General features: G+C 41.0%; 1 protein-coding gene across 2 annotated transcripts in view; it reads left to right on the forward strand.

The window, feature by feature from the left end:
- The window catches only part of EBF2 (EBF transcription factor 2), a 118,233-nt gene that overhangs the window by 88,530 nt on the left and 6,602 nt on the right, over positions 1-23,101 (forward strand). For both annotated transcript variants that reach the window (XM_052701982.1, XM_052701984.1), the window contains exons 8-15: positions 7,610-7,727; positions 9,494-9,624; positions 10,182-10,308; positions 18,209-18,297; positions 19,286-19,351; positions 19,461-19,638; positions 20,167-20,352; positions 21,017-21,184. In XM_052701982.1, coding sequence (XP_052557942.1) covers positions 7,610-7,727; positions 9,494-9,624; positions 10,182-10,308; positions 18,209-18,297; positions 19,286-19,351; positions 19,461-19,638; positions 20,167-20,352; positions 21,017-21,184 — 1,063 coding nt within the window. The remainder of the gene's footprint in view (positions 1-7,609; positions 7,728-9,493; positions 9,625-10,181; positions 10,309-18,208; positions 18,298-19,285; positions 19,352-19,460; positions 19,639-20,166; positions 20,353-21,016; positions 21,185-23,101) is intronic.

The following is a 23,101-nucleotide window of genomic DNA, read 5'->3' on the forward strand; positions in this document are numbered from 1 at the left end:
TCATCTGTCTGTCGAAACCCAAAATGTTCACAGGACTTCGTTTGGGTGTTATGAAAATGAGCCCTTTGAAGCAAATTGTCAAATGCTTGAGGTTTTGAGGGAAAGCAGAATCTTTGTTCAGGCACCTTCAGCACGGGGCGCATTGGTTGATGAGCTTCGTTCTGGGCTGTGGAGCTCAGAATGTATGAATAAAGTTACAAAAAAAAAAAGTTAGTTCCATTGCTAAAATTGTATGTGTTCAGAGTAAAAACTTCAGTGTTCCAATGGAAATTAGCCAGGATGGACTGCAGACAGCTTGTTTTCAGTCTGCTGGATTGCTGCTAGGGGTTGAAGCGTGACTTCCATGGTTGTGATGTAAAAAAGAGCACTCTTGAGTGGTCTGCTGTGTCATCAGGATCCTCCTCCAATTTAGTATTATTGTTTTTAATTTAGGCAAACACTTTTTTTTGCCTGATTCTTGCTGTGTCTGTCGGCTGCTTTTGAAGTCTTAAGTGGAAAAAGGGGTGTTGTTCCAAATATTAGCAGTATACACTTGTGCACCATGGGCATGGTCGTGTTCGTTTTAGTTTTTAAGATTTGTATCAGGCGGTGTAATTAATGGGCAGGATTGCTTGTTGGGTTTGAAAGGATGGATGTTTGTCCAGGAACGTACGATCAGAGTAAAAGCAAGGTCAAAAGCCCAGTACAGTTGGCTGCTTTACTGATTTTATTATTTAGCTCATTATTTAAAAAACAAAACAAAACACAGAAGAGAGAATCCCCGTCTCCAAGTTCCCATTGCTACTGAAATCTGGAACTGAAAGGGTCCCATCAAAACATTTCTGCTCTTTAATGGAGATGGAATGAAAGCCCAAAGCTTTGGCTTTGTTGTTGAGACAGAAATGTAAATAAGAGACATGGAAATTGTGCAGCACAACACAGCTTACTGAGTTCTCCAAGCAGGGATGAATGGTTACTCATGTCTGGAAGAGTGTCAAGTCAATGCTTCTGATTAGAGATGGGTGTGAAGCTGTTCGTTTTGGTTCCAGGGAACTGGGATGCAGATCCTGGCCTCAGCCTCTGTATTTCTAGATACAAGATTTAGCTCTCGTGTAGCATAGTTACAGTTTGTTAAACTAAATTAAATGTTAGATTTCGTTTATATCACACCCACTTAAAAAAAGAAAAAAACACAACCTGGGGGTGGGGAGAAGAAAGGGTATAAAGGTTACATTAACACTGCATTGTAATTTTAATTCAGCTCCAGATGCCTGAAGAGTTGTGGTTGGGTTTTTTTAAGTTTTTGTTTTTTGTTTGTTTTTAAGAATAATTCTTTGGTTTGGAAGCAACACCAGCTGCTTTGTGATCACGTTAACTGTTTGAAATTTGCTTTGATATTAAGTAGATCTTCACAGATGAAATGAAAATCTCTCAACTTTTACAGAGCTTACACGTCTAATATTTTTCTACTGTTGAAATGTGTTGCACCTCAGAAGCTAAAGGACATGTGATCATTATTTTAACATCCCTTCTCCCAGTAATAACGTAATTTTACTGTGACTCAGTAAGGATGGGGAATCTTTCTATTGCTAATGGATGTTTTTATGGTTACTTGTTGCCTGCCCACATGCACACATGAATACATTCTTGTCAATTCAGCCGAAGCAAATATTGATTATTTATCAGTTAAAACATTTCTGAATGAAAGGTGAAAAATGAAACCAACAACAAAAAAGGAAAGCTTAAGTTACCGGCTCAAACACAGCGCTATTCGAGTTCAACTGATCTGCAAATCTGAGCTTTCCTGTGTATTGTCATTACTGTCACTGCTGCACTCTCAGTGAGTGATCTCCCAGAAACAGAATTAAAAGAGAAGCAGTGATGCCCTCCACTTAATGAGGACTTCTCCTGGAGAACTTGATTGAAGCCCAATGACACTTAATGGTAACGACCGATGTGTAATGGGGGACAATAATTCTGTGGAATTAAGATGAGGCGCTTCAGCTAAAATGCTTCAGCTGAGACCTGGTGCTAAAGCATTAGCCTCCTGTTGACTGGGAATTCTGCTGCATCCACTCACTCTGGTTGTACAGATCCTACAGTGCTGTGGTTGTGAATGGGACTGGGCAACAGAAGAGCTAATGATGGTCATCTTTGAATCAACATCATTTTTTAGTAACAGAAAAGAGAAAGGTCGGCAACTGTCCTCTGTTTTCTGCAGAAATCATGACATGGAATGTTTCCTGGCAAGTATTCCCCTCTAGGTGCTCTAGGGAGAAAGAGAAAGGAAAAATAACAAGGTATGTCCCTGGGGAGATTTCCTTCCTGACCTCGGAGTGGTTGGATCAGTTCATCATCAGGCACCTGAGCCAAGCTGGCTGTGTTTGAGAATTCACCCAGCTCGGCTCAGTATGAAGCACAGAAGGATCTGTATTGTTTGGGAAGGAATAAAACGGGTCAGAGCAGTCGGATGGTGCTGAGGTTTAGGAATGCTGCACTGTTTGAAGAAACAGAAAGGGATGGCCGGAGGAAAACAGAACTGGTCTAAATCAAAATCACTTTCAGACTGATGGAGAGAGAACGTGCTAAGGACCCCCACAGTCAGATCTGGATGTGGACAGAGATCTCTGTTAGAGAGATGAATACTACAGGAACTGATGTCATTATGGGAGATTCATTTCCCAGCTATAGCTTGCAAAATGAGAGCAACTTCTACCAGCAGAGTCCAGCTACTGCTGGCAGAATTCTTCACTGGGGGTGATGTTATTTTAGAGTCTATATATGTGAGGGTGGGACTGATTGCAACTGAACCACTCAGAGAGCTCAGTGTGCTCAGATCTGGGGGCCAAATGGCCATTACAACCGTGGGTTGCCAAACTTGTGTATCATCCATTAAAGCAGACCATAAATAAGATCCTACTGGATCTCAGGTAAACTCTGCTGGTAGAAGGAAGGATGTGTTTGTGTCAGGAATATGGTGTGCTGGTTTAACTGATTTTAAACGGAATGGAAATGGGATTGGTACAGGTGCAGGACTGGAGCACTGTGGAATAGGGAGGGGTACTTAGCTCTTATACTTCAGGAACACACACTGAGAAAGGGCATAACTGAAAATATCCTGAGATAGATCAGAATGGGAAATAGTAATTTCAGAGCTAGTGCTACGTGTGAACTGACTACAAATGAACTTAGGCTGTAAACCATTAAGCTCCTCACCATCAGGAGACATAGGCTTTAAAACAGGACGAGATCCAAAGGCACCAGCTCGACTGGTTTAAGACAGTTGTTTAGAAGTGGCTGCGTGGTTTAGTCGTCTGTAACAGCAGGAGATGGGATGGCAGTGACCCAGGAGTTATCTCCTACCCAGTGCCCCTAAAATGGCAGGAGGCCCCACTCCCAAAATGAAGGCCACGTGCAGAGCTCCTATCAGCTCCCAGTTTTCAGCAGGCTTAGGGTATCAGAGGGGATTTCCCGAAGAATCTGATGGAAGTTTTGAGCAGAGAGAAGCTGCTGGCATTTTCCTCTCTGTTTATCTTATTCCTAATCCAACTATGAAGCAAACACATATTATAGCATCTACTCCTGTGTTACTCGACCCAAACGCCTGTTGACATCAATGGGAGCCCCATCCAAGTGAAGACAGCAGGATGAGGCCTGACATCTTTTCTTCCACCCAGCTGGAAAATAATAATAACGCTAATAATTTTTAAAATCCTCCTAGTAGTTATTCTTCTGAAAAGTTAAAATAACATGGTGCTGTGACTAGAGAGATGTAAGGGAAAGTGCATCAGGAATGTAATATTGTTTCCAGATGTACAATGTCATAAGAATTTTTTCCACACTTGGAATGGTAACAGGAATTTTTTGAGAGAGATCATTTACACAGTGATGAGATATGTTACATGTAAATAAACGCCTCTATGCCTAGAATGTTTGTACCATATGTCTGAATAGGTGTCTACGAGTGATGCAGCTTTTGTACGTAGATGCTGGGTATTTCCTTGCACATATGCGATTTGAAGAGGAGCAGAGTTTATATTAATGAGGTATCAATATAATGTACAGATGGGGGAGGAAAGATTGCAGTGCCTCTGACCAAGAATTTGTAGTATTTCTGAACTTTTCATTAAGGTACCATTAGGTAGGTGCAGAATGTGCCTGCCCCATCGCCCACCCTTCAGTGGGCTTCTGCAGGGGACGCAGTCATTAACGAAGAACGGCTGCTGCCAGAGCTGAAGATTTTAGTCTGAAAACGGGTAATGTGAACTGTTAGACTGATTGGTGCTGTCAGTACTGGAGAGTCAGAGAGGTAATCTTTAAGGTAAAGTAACACCAACACTTTGAACTGCGCAGGGAAATGGAAGAGGGGCAATCCAGCTCGGGGAACCTGAGTGCCATGTGCTAAACCCGGTCTGACTGAATGTCAGGGGAGGTGATGAGCCCTCACTGCGGCTTTTGAGGAGGGAGCACATTACAGAAATCCACCTGGGAAGCAAAAACAACCACACGTTTCTTCAGCACTGCTGCAGAATCGTTGCTCCAGGTCTGTGGCTTCATAGCTGGTTCTGAGACCCTTGCAGATGTGCAAAGAGATTCTGGAGAACTGCTGGAAGCCCTGCTGAGAAGCTGGCACTTCCCTTGCTGTTGCTGTAGATGGAACCCACCTTTGGTGGCTGAAGGAGCACTTTGCTGTGTCTGTTTCTTGCTCAGGTGCTTGTCCTCTGAAGCTCCACTGGAGGTGACTGGGTGATCCAGCTGTTTAGGAGCATAACATCTTTTTTATTTATGCCATCTATGTCAAATTTGGCCTTAAGCTACAATTACCAGAATGCATTTTCTAGCTGACATATTTTGATGTTCTCAGGTCGTTTCCTCAGAATTGTGTTTTGCATTAACTACTGATTTTAGCAAGAAGATCTCAAATGGAATTGGTGTAGAAGCTGAATTTCCACACGCAAGAAGTCGAGCCATCAGATCTGGAAACAGAAACCCCAAAACATTTGTCAATAATTTGCCAGTGCTGTGGGCAAATCTGAGAACTTAAATCTCCAGAGCAGTTTGCACATTGCCTTTCAGCAGCACTAAACACAGGTTTACAAAAAGGCTTGGGATGTTTTACGATGTTGGGAGAACAAGTGTTATTGATAAATATGTGTTCAGAAAGGTATTGGAAAAAAAAAAAGAAAAAAAAAAAGAAAAAAAAAAAGCCTAGAAATGGTTAACAAGGTAATGGTAAGAAGCGTTGACCTTGATTTGTTTAGCTAAGATGTAAAGATTTTTGAAGGTCAAAGGTGTTCTTATGTAGTGTTTTGGAGTCTAACTGTGTCTGACCCTCTAACATTAAGCTGCTGTGGCCTGCAGTTTTGAAGAGTGAAGCAAACCAGGGGGAAAGGGAGAAGGGGGAGAGAACAGGAAATGGAGTGAGGTGTTTCAGGAAGTTGTCAGGAGTTGACTGATTGATTCCAGATGGAAAGGGTCACCCTTCATGACCCAGGAAATACTCACTGGGGGAAAGCAGTTGGCTTGTGAAAGGGAAGGGCCTGGGAGTTAGAGACCAGAGTGGAATGCGCATTCCTCTTCCCTTTATCCATAAAACATTATTTTTTAATCTTCAGTATAAAACAATTGGGTTGCCATCTTCACCAGCCAAGAAGGAATGACCAAACCAAAGTAGAGAAGCTCAGGAGTTGTTACGTCCATAATCTTGCATATTCTTACTCCACAGCACTGATAATGAGTTGGCTTGCTGTGTCATAGTAACCATGAAAAAGATATGTGCTGAATTTTAGTAGTGCCTTAAAGATTACTGCAAAGAAGGTCTAAAACTTTGAGAAGGTTCTGGTCCAGATCTGCACTTTGCTTTTGTTCTATCCTTGAGGATTGCAGTTATTTACCATAGGGCCCAGCTGATGGAACGCCAACTGGGTTTGACCCTCCTGTGATTAAACAGGAGAGGTAAATAGAAATGGAACCATTCACGGGGAGAGGTTCTTCAGCTGGAACTGAGGATGCTCAACACTCAGCTTCTAAACGCAGGACTTTTTTTTGCTATTACTCTTGAAATAGGACTCATTTTTTTTGTGCAGCATTGACACCCAAGTGGGTTTTCAAACAGGGAGTGTGCATCCTTGAGTCTGCAGATACTATAAAAAATCCCATACCGAGGGCACATGGGTGTGCATTTATCACATACGTACCTTGTGTATGTGAGGTCAGGTATGTATGTATTATATAATGTAACTGTATATATATGATATACTTCTGATTTACATTTGGTTGCAATTTAAACACTTGTCGTAAATATTTCAGGCACTGGAATAATTCAGGCCTATTCCCCTGTTGCCACAGTGTGCTCTGCGCTGGCCAGTGAGAGATTAAAATTTATTTCCATTGTTTAACGGAAAATAATGAAGTGCATCTGAGTGGGTTCAGCTATGTCATGCGGGAAGCGTTCACCCTGGATAGGAGTCTCACTCCACCCAAATGTGCAATGATGAAATCCGTTGGCACACGGAAAGCAACACATTTTGTGACAAGAATGCTTGGGAAATATAAGAGCACGGTATGACAAGAGCCTTTTGGAATGAATTAAACTTGTCTCGAGAAAGAAAGTATTCTTTAAACTTGCAGAATCCTGCCGGAGGGCAAGGTTTCTCATGCTGTGTGATAAGTATTGCTTCATCAGCAATTAGAGCCTATTCTCTTACCTGGACCACGCCAGCTGTGTCTGTGAAAATTCATGAATGTGTCCAGGGTCAAATCCTCAATAGCTGTGGGTTTCTATTGCTGCGTGGCAGCTGAGTGGGGCTGAGCTGATTTGTGCCAACTGATGGCCAAAACCCCAAAGTTTCAACAAGATGCATCTTTTTTCAGTTTTAAAATGCAGGATCGTTTTTTATTTTTTTTCTTTAAAGTTTGTGGTTTAAAGACAGGTTTGGGACGTTGTGTTTGAAAGGGAGAGTGAAGCAGGATTCATTAACATATTCAATTACTCTAAGAATTCCTACGCCTTCGGAGCCCAGCAGTGAAGCCATGGAGGCCAAAGCTTTCAAATGTGGTGCTTGACTCTGTGTGCTCAGGCTCAGGTGTTTTCTGAGAGGCACTCAGACTGTATATGTAAAAACCAGCCATCGTATTAGGTACTTTTTTCACGTCGTAGGAGTTTCTCTTTTGCTCGGTCAATGGAGACCTTTATTTCTGAAGCAGATGCATTTGCATGTGTGTGCAGTACAGCAGATGGCTCTGAATCTGCATGTATGTATCAGAGGGCAAATTGCTGCGGTGCTCTGCAGCCTGTCCTCCTGGTTGCTGTATACAGACCTCTTTGCCATCAGCTATGCTACGGTGCATCATAGGAAACGAAATTTAGGGCCATCTGCAGTAGCTGGTTCATTATACATTAAGGACTTTATATGGCCCTTAGGATGCTATGTTAAATGGAATTAATGCACAGAGTAAAGGCTGAGAATATTTTCTCCCATTCTTGCTAGGGAGTAAAACCTGCAGGATACGATTTCATTTTACAAACAGAATAAGATTTTAACTAAACTGAATAATTAATACATTATGAGCTGAATATCCAACTAAGCTGTTTACCTGCCTCCTTTTTCTTCCCTTTGAAAATATCTAGGTTGTGCTATCCACAACAGTGAATGTTGATGGGCACGTGCTGGCAGTGTCTGACAACATGTTTGTTCACAACAACTCCAAGCATGGACGGAGAGCAAGGAGACTCGACCCCTCTGAAGGTAGGATGCTGTATGAAGAGTGGGACAGAAATGAGTCCAAAAGCATGTTACCCATTCCTCAATTTCTGTTTATTTTCAGGAGGAAAGGAGAGCTAAGAGGGAACTACAGAACCTCAGGGGGCTTAGAGAAGGAAAAGGCAGGAAAACAGTGTCTACTGCATGCAAAATATCATCCTCTTCACGTATAAGATGCTGGCTTCCCTCCTCCCCCTCCCAATTCATTTACTAGTTTGTCCTGAAGAGATGAAAAACGCAGAAATACTGAGTATTATCTAAAATTCGGACTTCTTTTTCAGCTGGGATTGATTTGATTTCAGGCAAATTAGGCAACATGACATCTTAGTTAAACAGAACTGTTCCAGCACAAGATGTGTATGAAAAAGTGTCACTGCTTCCCTTAAACAAACTATGTGCAAAGCATAACAATGCACAGAAGGAAACTGACACTAATTGATTTTAGTTTGTTTGGCTAAGCAAGGCTCACGGCCGTCTACAGGATGGTTTTGGACTGTATTAATTACAAATACTTGGGTCTGTTACGTTTCAGAGTGGTTGGCCCCTCCTCTCCCTCTTCTCGTGCATTCATTACCAACGCGTTCTGCCTTCTCATGCAGACAGTACTCCAAATTACTAGCAAATGCTATATGTATCTACTTTTCCCTCCCCTGCAGCTAGTGAAAGTGAGAAGAGCTAGTGATGTTAGCAGAAAAGACAAGCAGGGATATTATTTCATTATAATGTTTTGCTGCCCCACTCCTTAAATGTGCCCTATATCAACCTATAAGAAGAATTAATGAACTGGAAGAAAATGATTGAATCAGTAAAGAATTCAGAGTGGTGTTAATTCTCCCCCAGCGGGCAGTGAAATGGTAGAAGGAAAATCCCAGGATTCCTAGCCTAGGAAGCCATCCAGTTTTTCCTTGACTGATTGGATGTGATTGACTGGCTGTTCAAAGGAGTCTCATGTTTTTGGAGCCCTGCCAAAGTTCCCCTCCACCTCTGACCCTGTCAACATTGGGAATGGAGTGATGGATTGACTTTGGTTATGGCCTGGAAACCATATTGGGTTCCTGATGGGATGTATAGTCCAGAGGCCTTGAACATATGGAAGAGAGAAGAAAAAAAAAACTCTATTCCACAAAACCAAGAAAATTGTTAGAAATTGTCTCCTGATAAGAATTGGAGGAAACATTTGATGTTTCCGTATCTCTCTTGCCCACTGATAGACCTAATAAATCTTGATCTACGTCTCTCTGCACAGGGTTTAGCTTTTGTGTGATCATATGCTAATGAGTGTGGGTGTTGTTTTTTTTTTTTTAAAACAACCTCTGCATGATCATTTAAGCATTTCATTTTTACACCCACTACAGTTGGCCTATTAGGGCTTTAATGACACGGTGTTAAGTGCTGGTAATGAATAGGCAAGTAATTAACACTAGCAAGGCAGAAAACATGCATGTATTTGTATTTATTTATTTATTTACTCCCTTCTTTGGCTTTCTGGAATGGAAAAGCAGCCTTCACGGGTGACTGGCTGGAGGGACATGTCCTAGGCCTCTGTCAGCACTGGGGAATTCGTGGCAGTGTGAAGCTGCAGCAGTGCAGAAAGTCCCAGGAGCAGACAGGTGAAGCTACGGTTTGCCCCAGTATGACTTAGGACTGCTTCACGTGCACAGAGGTCGCTTGCACTTATCTTCTGCAAGGGTTTACACCCAGCGTGTTAAATCCCTTATCTGACGCTCTGCTCTCCTTTTGGTTTTGTTCAGCCACACCTTGCATCAAAGCAATCAGCCCAAGCGAAGGGTGGACAACAGGAGGAGCAATGGTGATCATTATTGGAGACAACTTCTTTGATGGGCTTCAAGTAGTGTTTGGAACCATGCTTGTGTGGAGTGAGGTAGGTAGGAGCACCTCCCAAGCTGAAGGAACACTGCTGTTCTTTGGAAAGTAGGGAGGGAGCAGCATTATTTCCCATTCCAGTAATGCTACAAAAATGGTGGTGCGTAAGATGGGCCGTGTAAAACTCCAGGAAGGTGATTCATAGAAATCTACTCTGGGGAACTACTTGCTCTGTGATACTACTGAGGCCAACTGCTCAGTAATACCCAGAGTAGGACTGAATAACTCTCGGGGTCTGGAGACAGGTAAAAGTATAGAAGGAGAGAAAGGAGGAGTGAACATAGGAACAGTTTGTAAAGGAGAAAGAATTCCCTCTGGGTCCAGAAATAATGGGTATAAGTAATACTATTTTTCCTTGATGACAATTTATCCTAAAATGCTCTTTCCTCTCCTGGAGGTAAGAAATGACTCAAGATATATCAGTTGCCTAATCCGTAGCATCTGCTACACAGCATTAAGCAGTGCACTTACTCATAAAGCACATTTGGAGGGTGCAGGTAAGCAGGGGGAATAACACAGCCATGTAATTGTGTCTCTCCTTTTGTCATTTCCCAGCTTATCACACCTCATGCCATTCGAGTTCAGACGCCTCCACGTCACATTCCCGGAGTGGTTGAAGTGACATTATCATACAAATCCAAACAGTTTTGCAAAGGCGCCCCAGGCAGGTTTATTTACACAGGTAGGTGCTTCTGATTTGCTGGAGGAGCTCAAGCTCTGAGCCTCTTTGTTTTGGTAAGCACTACTGACAACTCTGTGCTTTGCTTGTTTGTTTGTTTGTTCTGCCTCTTGCTGTTTGAAGGCCACTCTGCCAGTTGTGACATTTGGATAGGGCAGCTTCATTGCTGTGCAGAGGTGTTAAGCAACTGTTAGTATACGTTCATAGTTCTAGAATAGAGCTCATGCTGTTTTGTTATGGGTCTTTCCGTGCGTATGTTGGATGTACAGTAACACAGTAACATTGCTCCTTATATCAGAAGATGTTTTATTTATAGCAGTTTTTATTTTATATTTCTTCCTCACTAGGGTAACCTTTCATTTTCAAGGTAATCCCAGAGGACAAGGAGCGTCTTCTATTGAGAGAAGCCAATGAGCTGAGTAGGAAATAAGTACAATTGTTTGTTTTTTTTCTATTCTTAAATGGATTATCAACTTATTTAGTGCCCTACATTCACCTCAGCCAGCAGGAGAACACTGATGTTATGGAGAGAACAGTCCGTGGATTGGACAGGAAAAATCAGATGGGAGCAGATGAGCAGCTCGTTGAACATCAGGCCAGCAATGGCATGCAATGTGTGTGCTCAACTTTCTGTACCTTATTAGCCTTGTCTGGAGAATGATCATATAAAGTGTTTAAAGGGTGGGTTTGTATTTAAAGAGGTGGACTTGCTCCCACTGGATCACATTCAGGTTTCTCAAAATGCAAGGAATTATTGCTTTTGAAAGCCTCTTCTTACCAATAACCATCATGAACTAGTCTTTGAGTATTATGTTGGTTGGATTTTAAGCAATCAATTGAAAGTAATGATGAAGGTCCAATAAATTCTTATTAAAAATTTTAAGGGAAAACCTTAGCCACATGTTGGGTGAACTAGTTAGAATTTTCCTAAAACTGGAAAAATTTGAATGGAAATCAGAGACTTTAGGAAGAACCAATGCTTTGTGAGACTCCTGTTCCTGTCATATGTTATTTTATATCTTCTTTATTAGTACAAATGCTAAATTACTGTTAGCTATATATGTGGGAAGTTTTTATTCATGACTGTCACACTTAGAAACTCGCAGCAAGAATGAAGTGTTAAATGACATGTGGTGCTCTGAAGAAACATGAGCTTAACTGACATAGAGTTATTTTTGTTATGACCGTGATCTGATCCATGGTTGGTTGAAGGCATTAGAATTATATCCATTGACTGAATGATAATGAGGACTTTCTTTTGATCTTGCACCAAAACAGTCCTGAAGCAGAATAGATTCGTTCTGGAATTAGGCTTGGACTTGTGAGATCAGGATCTGACCAAAAGCTTTAGAAATGCATCTTCTTCTAATGCATCTTCTGACTGATAATTGGCCAAAGCTACCAAAGGTTGTTGGTTTATGTGCAGTGAAGGGCTCTTAGGGGCAGCATCAGGTGTGATGCTTTTACCTTCAGAGAGTGTTAATTATTTAGTTATTATTGCAGATAGAAAATGTCAGGTTTTCCTATACTTTTTTTTGCTTGGTTAGGCCTGGGTTTGCAGTTCTTCAACACAAAGCGAGGGCCTTTCTCTGAGTGCTGTTGATACCAGTGCTGAAAGAGCTTTAGGAGCGGAGTGATGCAGAGATGTGTAAAATAGAACTATGCATCTGTCTATGAAAATACGTGTATTTCTTACTGTGAAGCTGTCTCGATTGCAAGACTTATCTGTACCAGCGAGGGGGACTGGAGTCAGACTGTAGTGCAGTTCTCTGACATATTAATTAGTGTGCTTCCATTAAAGGGGACATGAAGACGTACGTAGGAGCTGGTGGAAGAGAGGAAAGTTAAATCTACTATCCCTGTGTTACTGCTGTTGCTGGCATAGGGATATCTGTTAGCATTCTCAGAGGAGTGAGTGGGTGCTCACTGCCATATGTTACAAAGCAGCACTTCATGAAAGATGCCGAGCAAGGGTAGAATAGACAACGTTTCAATCTGTCTGTATGGGAACCTGCAGCTCTCCCACCATGGCAGGCAAAATGATAAACACAGCTATTAGGTAGAGGCTCACCTGTGTAATCAATTCCCCCAGGTCGTTGCTGCTAATAGCAATAAAAACAACTTCTTAGCTATGAAAATAACATGGTGGCTTTTTATTTATTTTTTTCTCTCCTCAATTGTGATATCAGAAAACTGCTGTGAACAAACACCAGTCCTTACTCCAGGCAAGCTGTGTTCGTGCAGTCAAGGTCCTTCCACTTGTGAGTCCTTTTAGGACCCTCCCAAAACTTTTGAACCATCAGTTTCTGTCAAAAAAGTGGAGGCATCAAAGATGCACAGCTCTAGCATGCTTTATAGAAATGGGAATTCATAGGAGAGATCTGAATCCTCCACTGAAGGAAAGGCTGCAGAGCTCCGATCACATTGTAAGACAAGAGAGAAGCTGCCAACCCCAGGAAACCAGGTTATCTAAATGGCAGAGAACATGTATGTGTCCGTAGCACTTTGTGAAATATACTCAGTAGCACCACAGAAGTGCAGGTCTGTGCTGGGAAGAGTAGAGCAGACAAATGTATTAAGTATTGAACAGGAAAGTTCAATATATTTTCTATTATTGAGGAGGTAGTCCAGTGCATCACAGTGAAAATCTATTTTCTTGTGAGAATTGATCTTATTATTTTCGTGTTACTCTTAGTGCTTTATATTGCGATGCAGCTGTCACACAGCTTCTATCTGACAAACCATCAGAGAATGGGGCAGCTTGGGGATGCAAATGAGACCACTTCTCTCTTGAACTGTGGTTGTCTCTATAAACAGGAGTTTCTCCTCTAAATATATCCCCTTTACATCCAACCTGCGCTTGGCAAACATTGAAGAAATGTGGAGACATTAATATCTAGCCCAGGAGACTGAGGAGTGTGAAATTCTGCAAAGTGAAAGCATGGGAAGATGTACTTCTGTCAGAATTAATAACAGCAGCACCAACGAGCAGCTCCACTACCAGCAGGGTCATGTCATATTAAGTCCTTAATAATTATTAAGTGCTGAGATAACCTCAGATGGAAAGCACGAAGGGTCAAGTCATTTAAAACTACTGAGCAGCTGGCTATAGGCACATCACAGGTATAGCAATGATAATTACTCATAGAAAACCAGACCTTGAAAGGTTCATCAGGGCCTCGCTGCGTCAGACATGTGCTTCCTTTCTGTACATGAGGAACTGCCATGGGAAGAAGAAGAAGGATTAAGCACTGCCTGTGGTTGTGCAGGAAAGCTGAAGACAGGGGAACAGATCTCCCAGGTCCTAGGCAGATCTTTTTGTCACCAGGCCACCAATACTTTCCTAAAATGTGGAAGCAGAAAAGCAGTGATCTTAGTATTGTGAAGTGTGTTTCTGTTTGTGCCCTCAATATTTAATATACCATCAAATATTAATGTTTGACCTGATTATACTTGGTCTTTTTTTTTTTTTTAATAGTAACAATGCAGGTTGTTTGAAAAAGAAAATGATAAAGTTTTAAAAAGATGAGTATAAAAATCAGATATAAATTTCAAGGGTAAATCTAAATGCCACAGCAGAGCTGTTATGGGAGCTCATATGCATCCTGTAATGTGTATTTATAATGGGCTCCTAGCAAAGTGTGCTGTGCTGGCATTGCTGTAGTTATGGTTCTGTCAGCATTTCCACTCTTAAGTGCTATCATTCAGGGTGCTGCATCTCACCCATCAAACTCCTCTCATCACCAAAATGTTATGTGTGGACTTTTCCCTACAGATGCCAGATGGAAAACCCTTCTAAGGGTGAAGCCAATAAGATTCTGTGGCTGTCCAACAATGTCCTGGAGTATGGCAAAAATCTAGTGGAATGGCTTGTTACTGGCAGTGGCAGCTGCTGAACCAATTGACATCAGTAGTTAGTATAATAAGAGTGATAAGTCTGTTTTTAAATCACCATAATTAAATATTTATCCTCCAAATAAACCTTAAACTGGTGTGAATACAGGTTACACATGCACCTCTGTGTTCTGTATTACTTCTCTATCATCAGTTGTTCTTAAAACAGGACATTTGTTCCCTGCTGCTAATCCAGCAGTAGCCTCATATTCTGCTGTAATACTACACAGATTCACATTCTCTGCTCCTTTAAGTAGTGCCATTATAACTCCATTGACTTTAATAACACTTACCTCAGTTTACGCCAGCTGCAGATATGTCTTGTAGGCTTTCGTATCTTAAGTTTGATCACAGCTCTGCATTTACTTTGTCATACAGTTTCTAACCTGGAAATGCGTATTTCAGGGAGATTTTGAACATAATTCTCCTTGCTGAGCAAAAATCCTCCTGGAGTTAACTTGTCAGAGCAATGCAATATAAACTAATCTGTAGGATATGTTGGTCTCCCAGGCTGTGGTGTTTCACTTTCTGTGCCAGGTACCAAGGATAGGAGGTACTGTTTTACTAAAGCTTGTAAGTAGGTTTGAGAAGCTCTTGTTATCTGCTTGTGGAAAGCAAGGCTTACAAGGATACAGTGAGTTCTAGAAATTGGAAGAGTGAGTTCACTTGGCCCGAACACAACTGATGTGATCTGTAAGCATTTGCACAGAGCAAATGGGCTCCTTCAGCCTGTTGAAGACATTGCTGTGTTGGGAGCGTGGTGTTTGAGAAAGCTGTTACTGAAACAGCAAATATAGCACAAGGTGTGTACTTCTGGTAGCATCCTTCCAACTCTAGGTCTCTAGGTCCTAATGTACTCCTCCGAGTAGACTGACCAGATGCACATGATTCCCAATGCACAGAATTGCTGTTGACTGTAAGCAAAGATCTTCTGTAGTCAGCAATGTGAAGATAAATATTTTATTCTGTAGGGTGAATACTAAGCATCTCTTTACTGTTGGTTTGAGTGATGGCAGACCTCAGTGCAAAGCTGGAGTCCAAGACTTTGTGCTTTGTTTTCTGTATGTTAAGCTCTTGAAGGTTAGGTGTCATGCTCTAAGTATTAAATATGCTCATGCTCTAAGTATTAAATATGCTCCCTTGCTCAGTTTTCTATGCTCCAGATACGTCTAGAAGTATGCATACCTTCTTTCTTCTCATTTATGCTTTGCAAACAGTGGGCTTGTTGGCATTTGCTCTGTGTCATAGAGTAAAGCATAGGCAAGCTGCAGAACTTTGCCAAGAGCTTCGACTGAGGCCCTTTTTTGACTGGCGGAGAGGGACAACACGCATCTCCCAGGGCATCACTGTGATATCAGAGCGAGCTGTCACTCATGGTAAATTGTGCAGATCTTCAAAACATCCTCCTCCTTCACCAGTCTTATGTGCTTTGATGTGTGGTGAAATAATTAATACTTTAAATGTCAGCACTGTTATCATTGGGTATCTGAGTTAGTCCCCGTTGAGATGAATGGGACTGAGCTGTTGTTTCAGGTTGTGCAAATGCAGACAGGTGTCACGGCATCATATTCCAGTGGGCCACAGTAACTGGAGACTTGTATTTAAAATGGAAGCATGGTTTATCTAGGATAAGTAATGATATAAAAGAGGCAGCATTATGCTGTACTCTGTTTGGGTCTTGTCATAAATTGCCAGGCAGGCTGTGGGGCATTCAGATCTTTCCCTACTGCTGACTGTGACAATTCTATAACATAATTCTAACAACTGTGCCAGAGTGCAGTTTATAAACTGACCAACAATGTATTTATTTTCTAGATGAGTGCTCTTTTGTGCACATGCTGTCTCATGTCATGAACAATTTTTTAAGTTACTTTCTGGGAAATTCAAGAGACCCTTAGTGCCTGAAACATTGGATCTGTGAGCAGTCAAAGAGATTTTGCTATGCCTCAGTCAGTTTTCTGGAGGGCTTCACTTTGGATACCTATCTCTTTGTGGTCTCTACCAGGAACCAAAAAGCATTTGGATATAACTTTGACATACAGTCTATGTAACACATAGATAAATCACTGCTGATCCAATAGTTCTTTTCTCAGTGGAGGTGGTATTGTGGTGAAGCTGTTTAAGCTTGCTGGTGGAGTCTACATCTCACCTCTCCTGTTGCAGCTTCAGTTGAAAAGGTACCATCTATTTCCAAAAATGTCACATGTTTCTTTGCAGGATTTCATGACAGAGATAGTTTTGTTTCATTAATGAGTAAAATAAGCAGCAATCTTTTTTACTACAGATCATACAGAAAACCTTTTTTGACAAGAGGCATAATATCTGCATGAACTGTGAATGGTTGAGTTCTTAGACAGTTCATCATTGTTGAGAATTTATTTGTTGCTATTTATTTGTCTGAATAGAATTTTAAAAAAATCCATGTCAGTACTTTGGAAAAATGTTTGTTGAATAACAGCCTATTTCTTTTTCCTGAATTAGAATGCTGTATATTCCCGTTAGCTAATTTTAGTTAACTATATATAGATATATGTTATATTTCTTGTATATTTTACATTGCTCTTGCTTATATCTAAAAAATGCAACATAACTCATTAGACGTAATCAAGAAGAGAAATGGCACACAGTGATGTATAGGCTCGTGAGAGAATTGGCCTATAATTCTCAGGATTATTGGCAAAAAAAAAAACCAACAAAAACAACCCACCCCCTCAAAAAAACCTCTTCCCAAATGGGATGTAGATTCTGTGGCAGTTGAAATGTGTATTATTAAACTCCTTAAGCAAACCAGAATGGCTCCCAGTGGAGAGCAAAGACATTCTAAGTATAGCCAAGACTAAATTCTCTGGTCTGGGTTTTCTCTTCACAATTCCCACTTGATTATCTCCTGTAATATTTAAACTTCATGCCATGCCATAATTATTTAATAAAAAGTAAATATAAAATGTATCTCGGTGGGGAATATGACCTTTTACCTTCATGTTGTTATACCAAAGATAGAAACAGATAAACAGAGAATTTGGATCCGTATAATAGTCTGTCTCACTTGATAGTTTAATTCTCCCGGTGTTTGAAACGGTTATCCTGAAAGATGCTGAGAATATTTCAGAGGAGTCAGTAAATGCCACCTGCATTTCTTGGAATCAGGTATTTTTTCAGCTGTGCTGATGTCACCAGTTCTTTAAAAAATAGTTAAATAAATAAAGTTGTGGAAGAAGGAGAAATTGTACCAAAAAGTGAAAGAAGCCAGCACTAAATGAGGATATTGCTACAGGAGTTATGTGCATCACTTGTTAAATGGTTCATGGAATTCTAAGCAAGATTCTTTGCATATGATTGCATGAATGTGTCATTTACATTACAATGCTCATTCTGAAGTATAATGAAATTCTATCTATCTATATATTTATTACTAAACACTAATAATCCTAACATATTAGAGGCAGATCCTACCAGCGTGCAGAATTCTGAAGAGCTGATGTTGGTTTCTATATTAATTTCAAACAGATTTTAATTTTGAATAATCAGAAACTACATTATTACTGTCAAAGTAGAGATTATCAGCATGTCTGAAGTTTTATGAAATTATCAATGATTCCATCAGGGCTCCACCAGCTTGTACTAAGGATCTCTTGGTTTGCCACTGGAAATTAACATCGTTACAGTGAAGTGGTTACGTATGCATAAAAGCCACATACAATTAAAGAATTTAATGTGTCTAATGAATAGCTGCACCCTAGTTTGTGATAGCAGAATGTATGCAGGGTGGATGATGTGTTTATTAGATGCCCAAATATGGTACTGTTGATTTCTGACTGTATAATCAATACCGTATGTGAATTTTTGAGTTTTTTGTTTTGTTTTGTTTTGTTTTGTTTTTTTGCCATAACTTGCTAGATATTGTGGCAGTGGAGAAGCTGTGAAACTCATCTTTCTTTGCAAGACTTTAAGTTTGGTATTGCCTGAGACACATAATCATGTAATACGTTATCTTCTGTTTTCCTTTCAGCTTTAAATGAACCTACTATAGATTACGGTTTCCAAAGACTGCAAAAAGTCATCCCAAGACATCCTGGGGACCCTGAAAGATTAGCTAAGGTAAAAACATTTTTAAGCATTCCAACCAAGCCCAGCAAGTATTTTCTTTCACTTTTAAATAACTCATAAAGATGGAAAATTGTACCTTAACTGACAATTATATCTGAACATAAGTAAAAGTTCACTAATTGGTTGTAGGTCCAAACAACAATTTGATCATGTTGGCTCTATAGCTACCAGTAAGTTTTACCTGTTTTACTCAAGCACTGTCTATGAATTCTTTTACTGCTAAAATGTGCGTTGACTGCAGATATCTTTGCAATTCATATTCATATGGATATATTCACTGGAACAGGCTGCCCAGGGAGGTGGTGGAGTCTCCTTCTCTGGAGATGTTCAAGACCTGCCTGGATGCCTACTTGTGTGACCTGGTGTAGGGAACCTGCTTTGGCAGGGGGGTTGGACTCAATGATCTCTTGAGGTCCCTTCCAACCCCTACAATTCTGTGATTCTGTGATACTCTGTCTTTATCCATGCTGGCAAATCTCTGAACCTAAATATGATAAGCATAAAGGAATTGCTGTAGAGGTCTAATCTGAATCTTTCATTAAAGATGACTTGAAAGTCAGCTTTCTGCAGCCACAACCGCAGCATGTACGTGTTGAAAGTGCTGTGTCTGTAATCTTACAGCTTGTTGATGCAGTGCCTCGCGCTACGAGAGCCTCATGAATGACTTTACTCCTGTATTTCAGTGCAGTAGAAGACTAACTGTTACTACCTATCTCTGCGTGATGATAGGCTATCGGGTTTTGCGTTCTTGCCTGATGTATCTATGCAAAAAGATGTACTGAAATCCAGCAGGAAGCCGAGTTGCTGTTGGAAATCGGAGATGGCCGACCGCCTTCAGGACGCTGGAGAGCTCCGGGCCCGGCGCGCCGCTCAGCCGCCGCCCGCTGCCGTCCAGCGCCCGCACCGCGCCGCTCCCCCTGCACGGGACTCCTGTCCTTTCCAGCTGCTTTACGTGTCTCTCTATCTGGTCCTTCCGTAGGAAATGCTGTTGAAACGAGCTGCTGACCTAGTTGAAGCACTGTACGGAACGCCGCATAACAACCAGGTCAGAGTAACTACTCTGGGCAGGGTAGTTGGATGCCTTGAGATTTTTGTAACAAACTCCAGCACTTTTCTCCCAGCACTTTGCTGAAGTTGTGCCCTTCGTTCTGCAGGACATCATTCTGAAACGAGCAGCAGACATCGCAGAAGCTCTCTACAGCGTACCGCGGAATCCCGCGCAGATCCCTGCGCTGTCCAGCTCCCCGGCGCACAGCAGCATGATGGGCATTAACTCCTATGGCAGCCAGCTGGGGGTCAGCATCTCAGAGTCAACACAGGGAAACAACCAAGGTGAGCAGTGCAAGCGGTACAGTGTTAATTCACACAGTGAGAAATTGAATCTCAGTTATTTCAACAGTAGTGTCTCAACTCGAGCCTCCTTCGATGGAGGTACTGAAGACCCATCTGGATGTCTTCCTGTGTGACCTGTTGTAGTAGCTGTAGTTGAGAGTATTGGATCACACCCTTCTAATAAAGTCTTTTCAGTGGAAAAACCCTTATACAGCTGTAACAATAGACTGGTACTTTAATGATGATAGTTGTAGTATTCTTCAAATCTCTTTCTGGAGGAAAAGAAGGCTAAGAAAAATACCACAAACGTTTTGCAACCAAACATGAAAGGCAACAAATGGCTTTTATTTACTTACTTTGAGGGGGGAAAGAACACAGTTTAATTACACTTACTTGGCTGTTTCATTTAAGCTGGATTTAAATTAATAATTTAACTGTGAGCCAGGGTTGGTTTTGTTTTTTTTTTTATTAAAGAGAAAGTTTTAAGCTAAATTCCTTGGCATTCCATGAAATATGTTTTATTTATAGGTTACATTCGTAACACAAGCAGCATCTCACCCCGCGGTTACTCATCCAGTTCCACACCTCAACAGTCCAATTACAGCACTTCCAGCAACAGCATGAACGGCTACAGCAACGTCCCCATGTCAAACCTGGGTGTTCCAGGCTCCCCCGGTTTCATTAACGGCTCTCCAACAGGATCCCCTTATGGAAGTAAGTGCTTTGCTTCTTCTAGGTTTGTGCCTGGCCCTGCTTAATTTCATTTACTGCATCAAGTAACAGAGCAACATCTTTCAAGAAAAGTTTTTGAGATTCAGTGAAAATTCTGTAAGAGGCTTAGAACTTGTGTTCTAGTATATCTACAAACGTTCCCCTCTTTCAAGAATAACAGAGGAATACTGAACCCTGCCTGTGAATTGAATATCCTTAGTAAAAGACATTCTGAAATGACTTTTGTACTACATTAGCAATAACAGAGCTGAACTCTGGATTATTTTCACTTTGATGAAGTAAGTATTATTGCACTTCCAGTTACGAGGGTGACCACAGGCAAGTCACTCTTCCTTCCATGACTTGATTTCCCTCTGCAGGACTTCATTAAGGAAAGGACCAAGTCTGCAGCATATTGTTGTTATTCTTTCTAACTAATACTTAAAGGAGATTTGGGGATTCATTTGAAAACACAAGAAATATTGGTTAATTCTTCTTACAGTTTGGACTAATTAGACATATTTTCTTTGACCTAGCTGTTCAGTATAACTGACTACCCTTCTACTTTAGACTTACCTCAGCCAAGCCAACAGGACAGACATATAAAGCAACACCAAACATGTCTTACTGCATCTCTGATGAGGAATAACTTTTTCTTCTCTTACAGTAATGTCTTCAAGTCCAACAGTTGGCTCCTCCAGCACTTCTTCCATCCTTCCGTTCTCCTCTTCCGTCTTTCCTGCTGTCAAACAGAAGAGTGCCTTTGCTCCCGTCATCAGACCCCAAGGGTCTCCTTCTCCTGCCTGCTCCAGTGGCAATGGAAATGGGTTTAGAGGTAAGAAATGCACAATTCACATTCAGTTGGCATATACCAAGCACACTGTGTTCACCTGTAGCCAATACAATAACCACCTGAAAGACCATTACACCATTAGAGGACTCTATAGTGAAAGTCTGACCCAACTCAGCTGGATTAAAGCATTGCTCCATGTTTTGTCTTTTTCACGTTAAAGCAATGAGGGACAGATACTCATTTATACCAACAAGGATTTCACCCATGCTTCTTTTAAATACCAGCTCTTTTGCGAGGAATGGCTTCTCCTTAAGCTGCAGGGACTTGTAAAACAAATGTCTGCCCTGCAGAGTTAATAGACAGCTCTGCACACAATGGCCAATGTCTTGAAACCTGCTGCAAGGTTTAGGCTCATGCAGGGAATTAAGCCCTATAGTACATTTACAGCCTTTTTAAAGGTGATCTGCAAAACAAATGTGAGTATTAAGATAAGAATGGAAACCTGTATTAAATTCTTTGCTTTAATAGGCTGTGGGAGGGGAGGGGGGGGTTGTGCAGCACGTAAATACACTCCAAGTCTCCATAAAAGAAAGCTTTTATAGGGCCTTAGAAGTCATCTGGCTCCTTCAGACTTCACTAGAGATATCATAGAAAAAGAACAAATCTGGGAACTCAGCCATGCCAAGAGCCAGTGGTAATTCTAAATATGAGTCCTACAAACCGCACCTGTTGATTTGGGTGCATTATAAATCCTTAGCCAGGCCACAGGGACCTACATAAGCTGTGATTATTTTATATAATAAGGAAATTTTAGGTGTGTTGAACAAAAATAATTACATTTTTAAAAGCTAGCATGCAGAATTCTGCTATATATGTGAAACAGCTTCTTCCCCTGCTGCAATTACCTGAAACTTCATGCCTCTTTAAGATCATCTCCTCCCCATTAAAGAAACACATTGCCCCATCCATGTAAATGCACAGGCAACATGTTGACAGGGAACACAATTTCTTTCCTACTCTGTTTAAAGGAGAAGGGCAGGAGTATTTGAAGCAATTTTTGTGCACAGATTTGTACATAAAGAAAGCTTTGTTGACCCAACAGCTGGGGCTATTTATCTAAACTGTTTACAGGCAAATTTATCTTTGTGTCGGGTATGATCATGGACGCTGAAGAGTTATCATCACTACCTGGTCTGCAGTTACCTTTGGTTGTTTTTTTTTGAGTTCTATCAGCTAATGTTGGACCATATTGATTTCACTGTATTTTTATATGTATAAAAGCAAACAAAACCCATGGTGAGATTTTAGCTGTTTTGAGAAACTGTTCCAAGGCCACATGATTGTAAACAGGTTTGAACATCAAACTAGGAGGGCTATCAAGCTCAGGAGTAGTTTGGTTCTATAGCTTGAAGCAGTCGGATGTAATCTAAAGAGAAATCACTCAACAGCAGCTTTGTGTTCAGAGTAGATTTAAATTGGATTTAAATTCAAACTTGTGTACCCACCAGGCTAGAAGGTTTATTTTAAGAAGTTACCAAAGGCAGAGCTAACTGCAGATCAGTTTAGGGAAAAATCATTGTCAAGACACTTCCTGGGAGAAAGGAAAAGTTTGGGTAACAAAACCACACCGACTAGTTATGAACTTTAGTTAACACTGCCCCATGACTTACTGTGTCTGTCCCATCTGCTTCAGATGCAGCTTAGCAAGAGTTTTTTTTTTTTAATTTTTCTTTAATCCCTTTTGTAAATAAGTGAAGTAACAGAGCTCATTTTGTGCTATTAATGCCATTTAGTGTTTACGATGAGTTTTATTCAATCTATTAATTGGAAATAAGAGATTCTAGTAATGGAACTTCAATATAACATAAAATCTTAGAACTAAAAACCCAGCACTCACATCTTTGCATTTTTCACCGATAGAAGTCCACTGTGTCTCCTTCACTGTGGGAAATCTTGTAC

Source organism: Tympanuchus pallidicinctus, unplaced genomic scaffold (assembly GCF_026119805.1).
Source record: "Tympanuchus pallidicinctus isolate F22 unplaced genomic scaffold, pur_lepc_1.0 scaffold42, whole genome shotgun sequence".
NCBI lineage: Eukaryota > Metazoa > Chordata > Aves > Galliformes > Phasianidae > Tympanuchus > Tympanuchus pallidicinctus.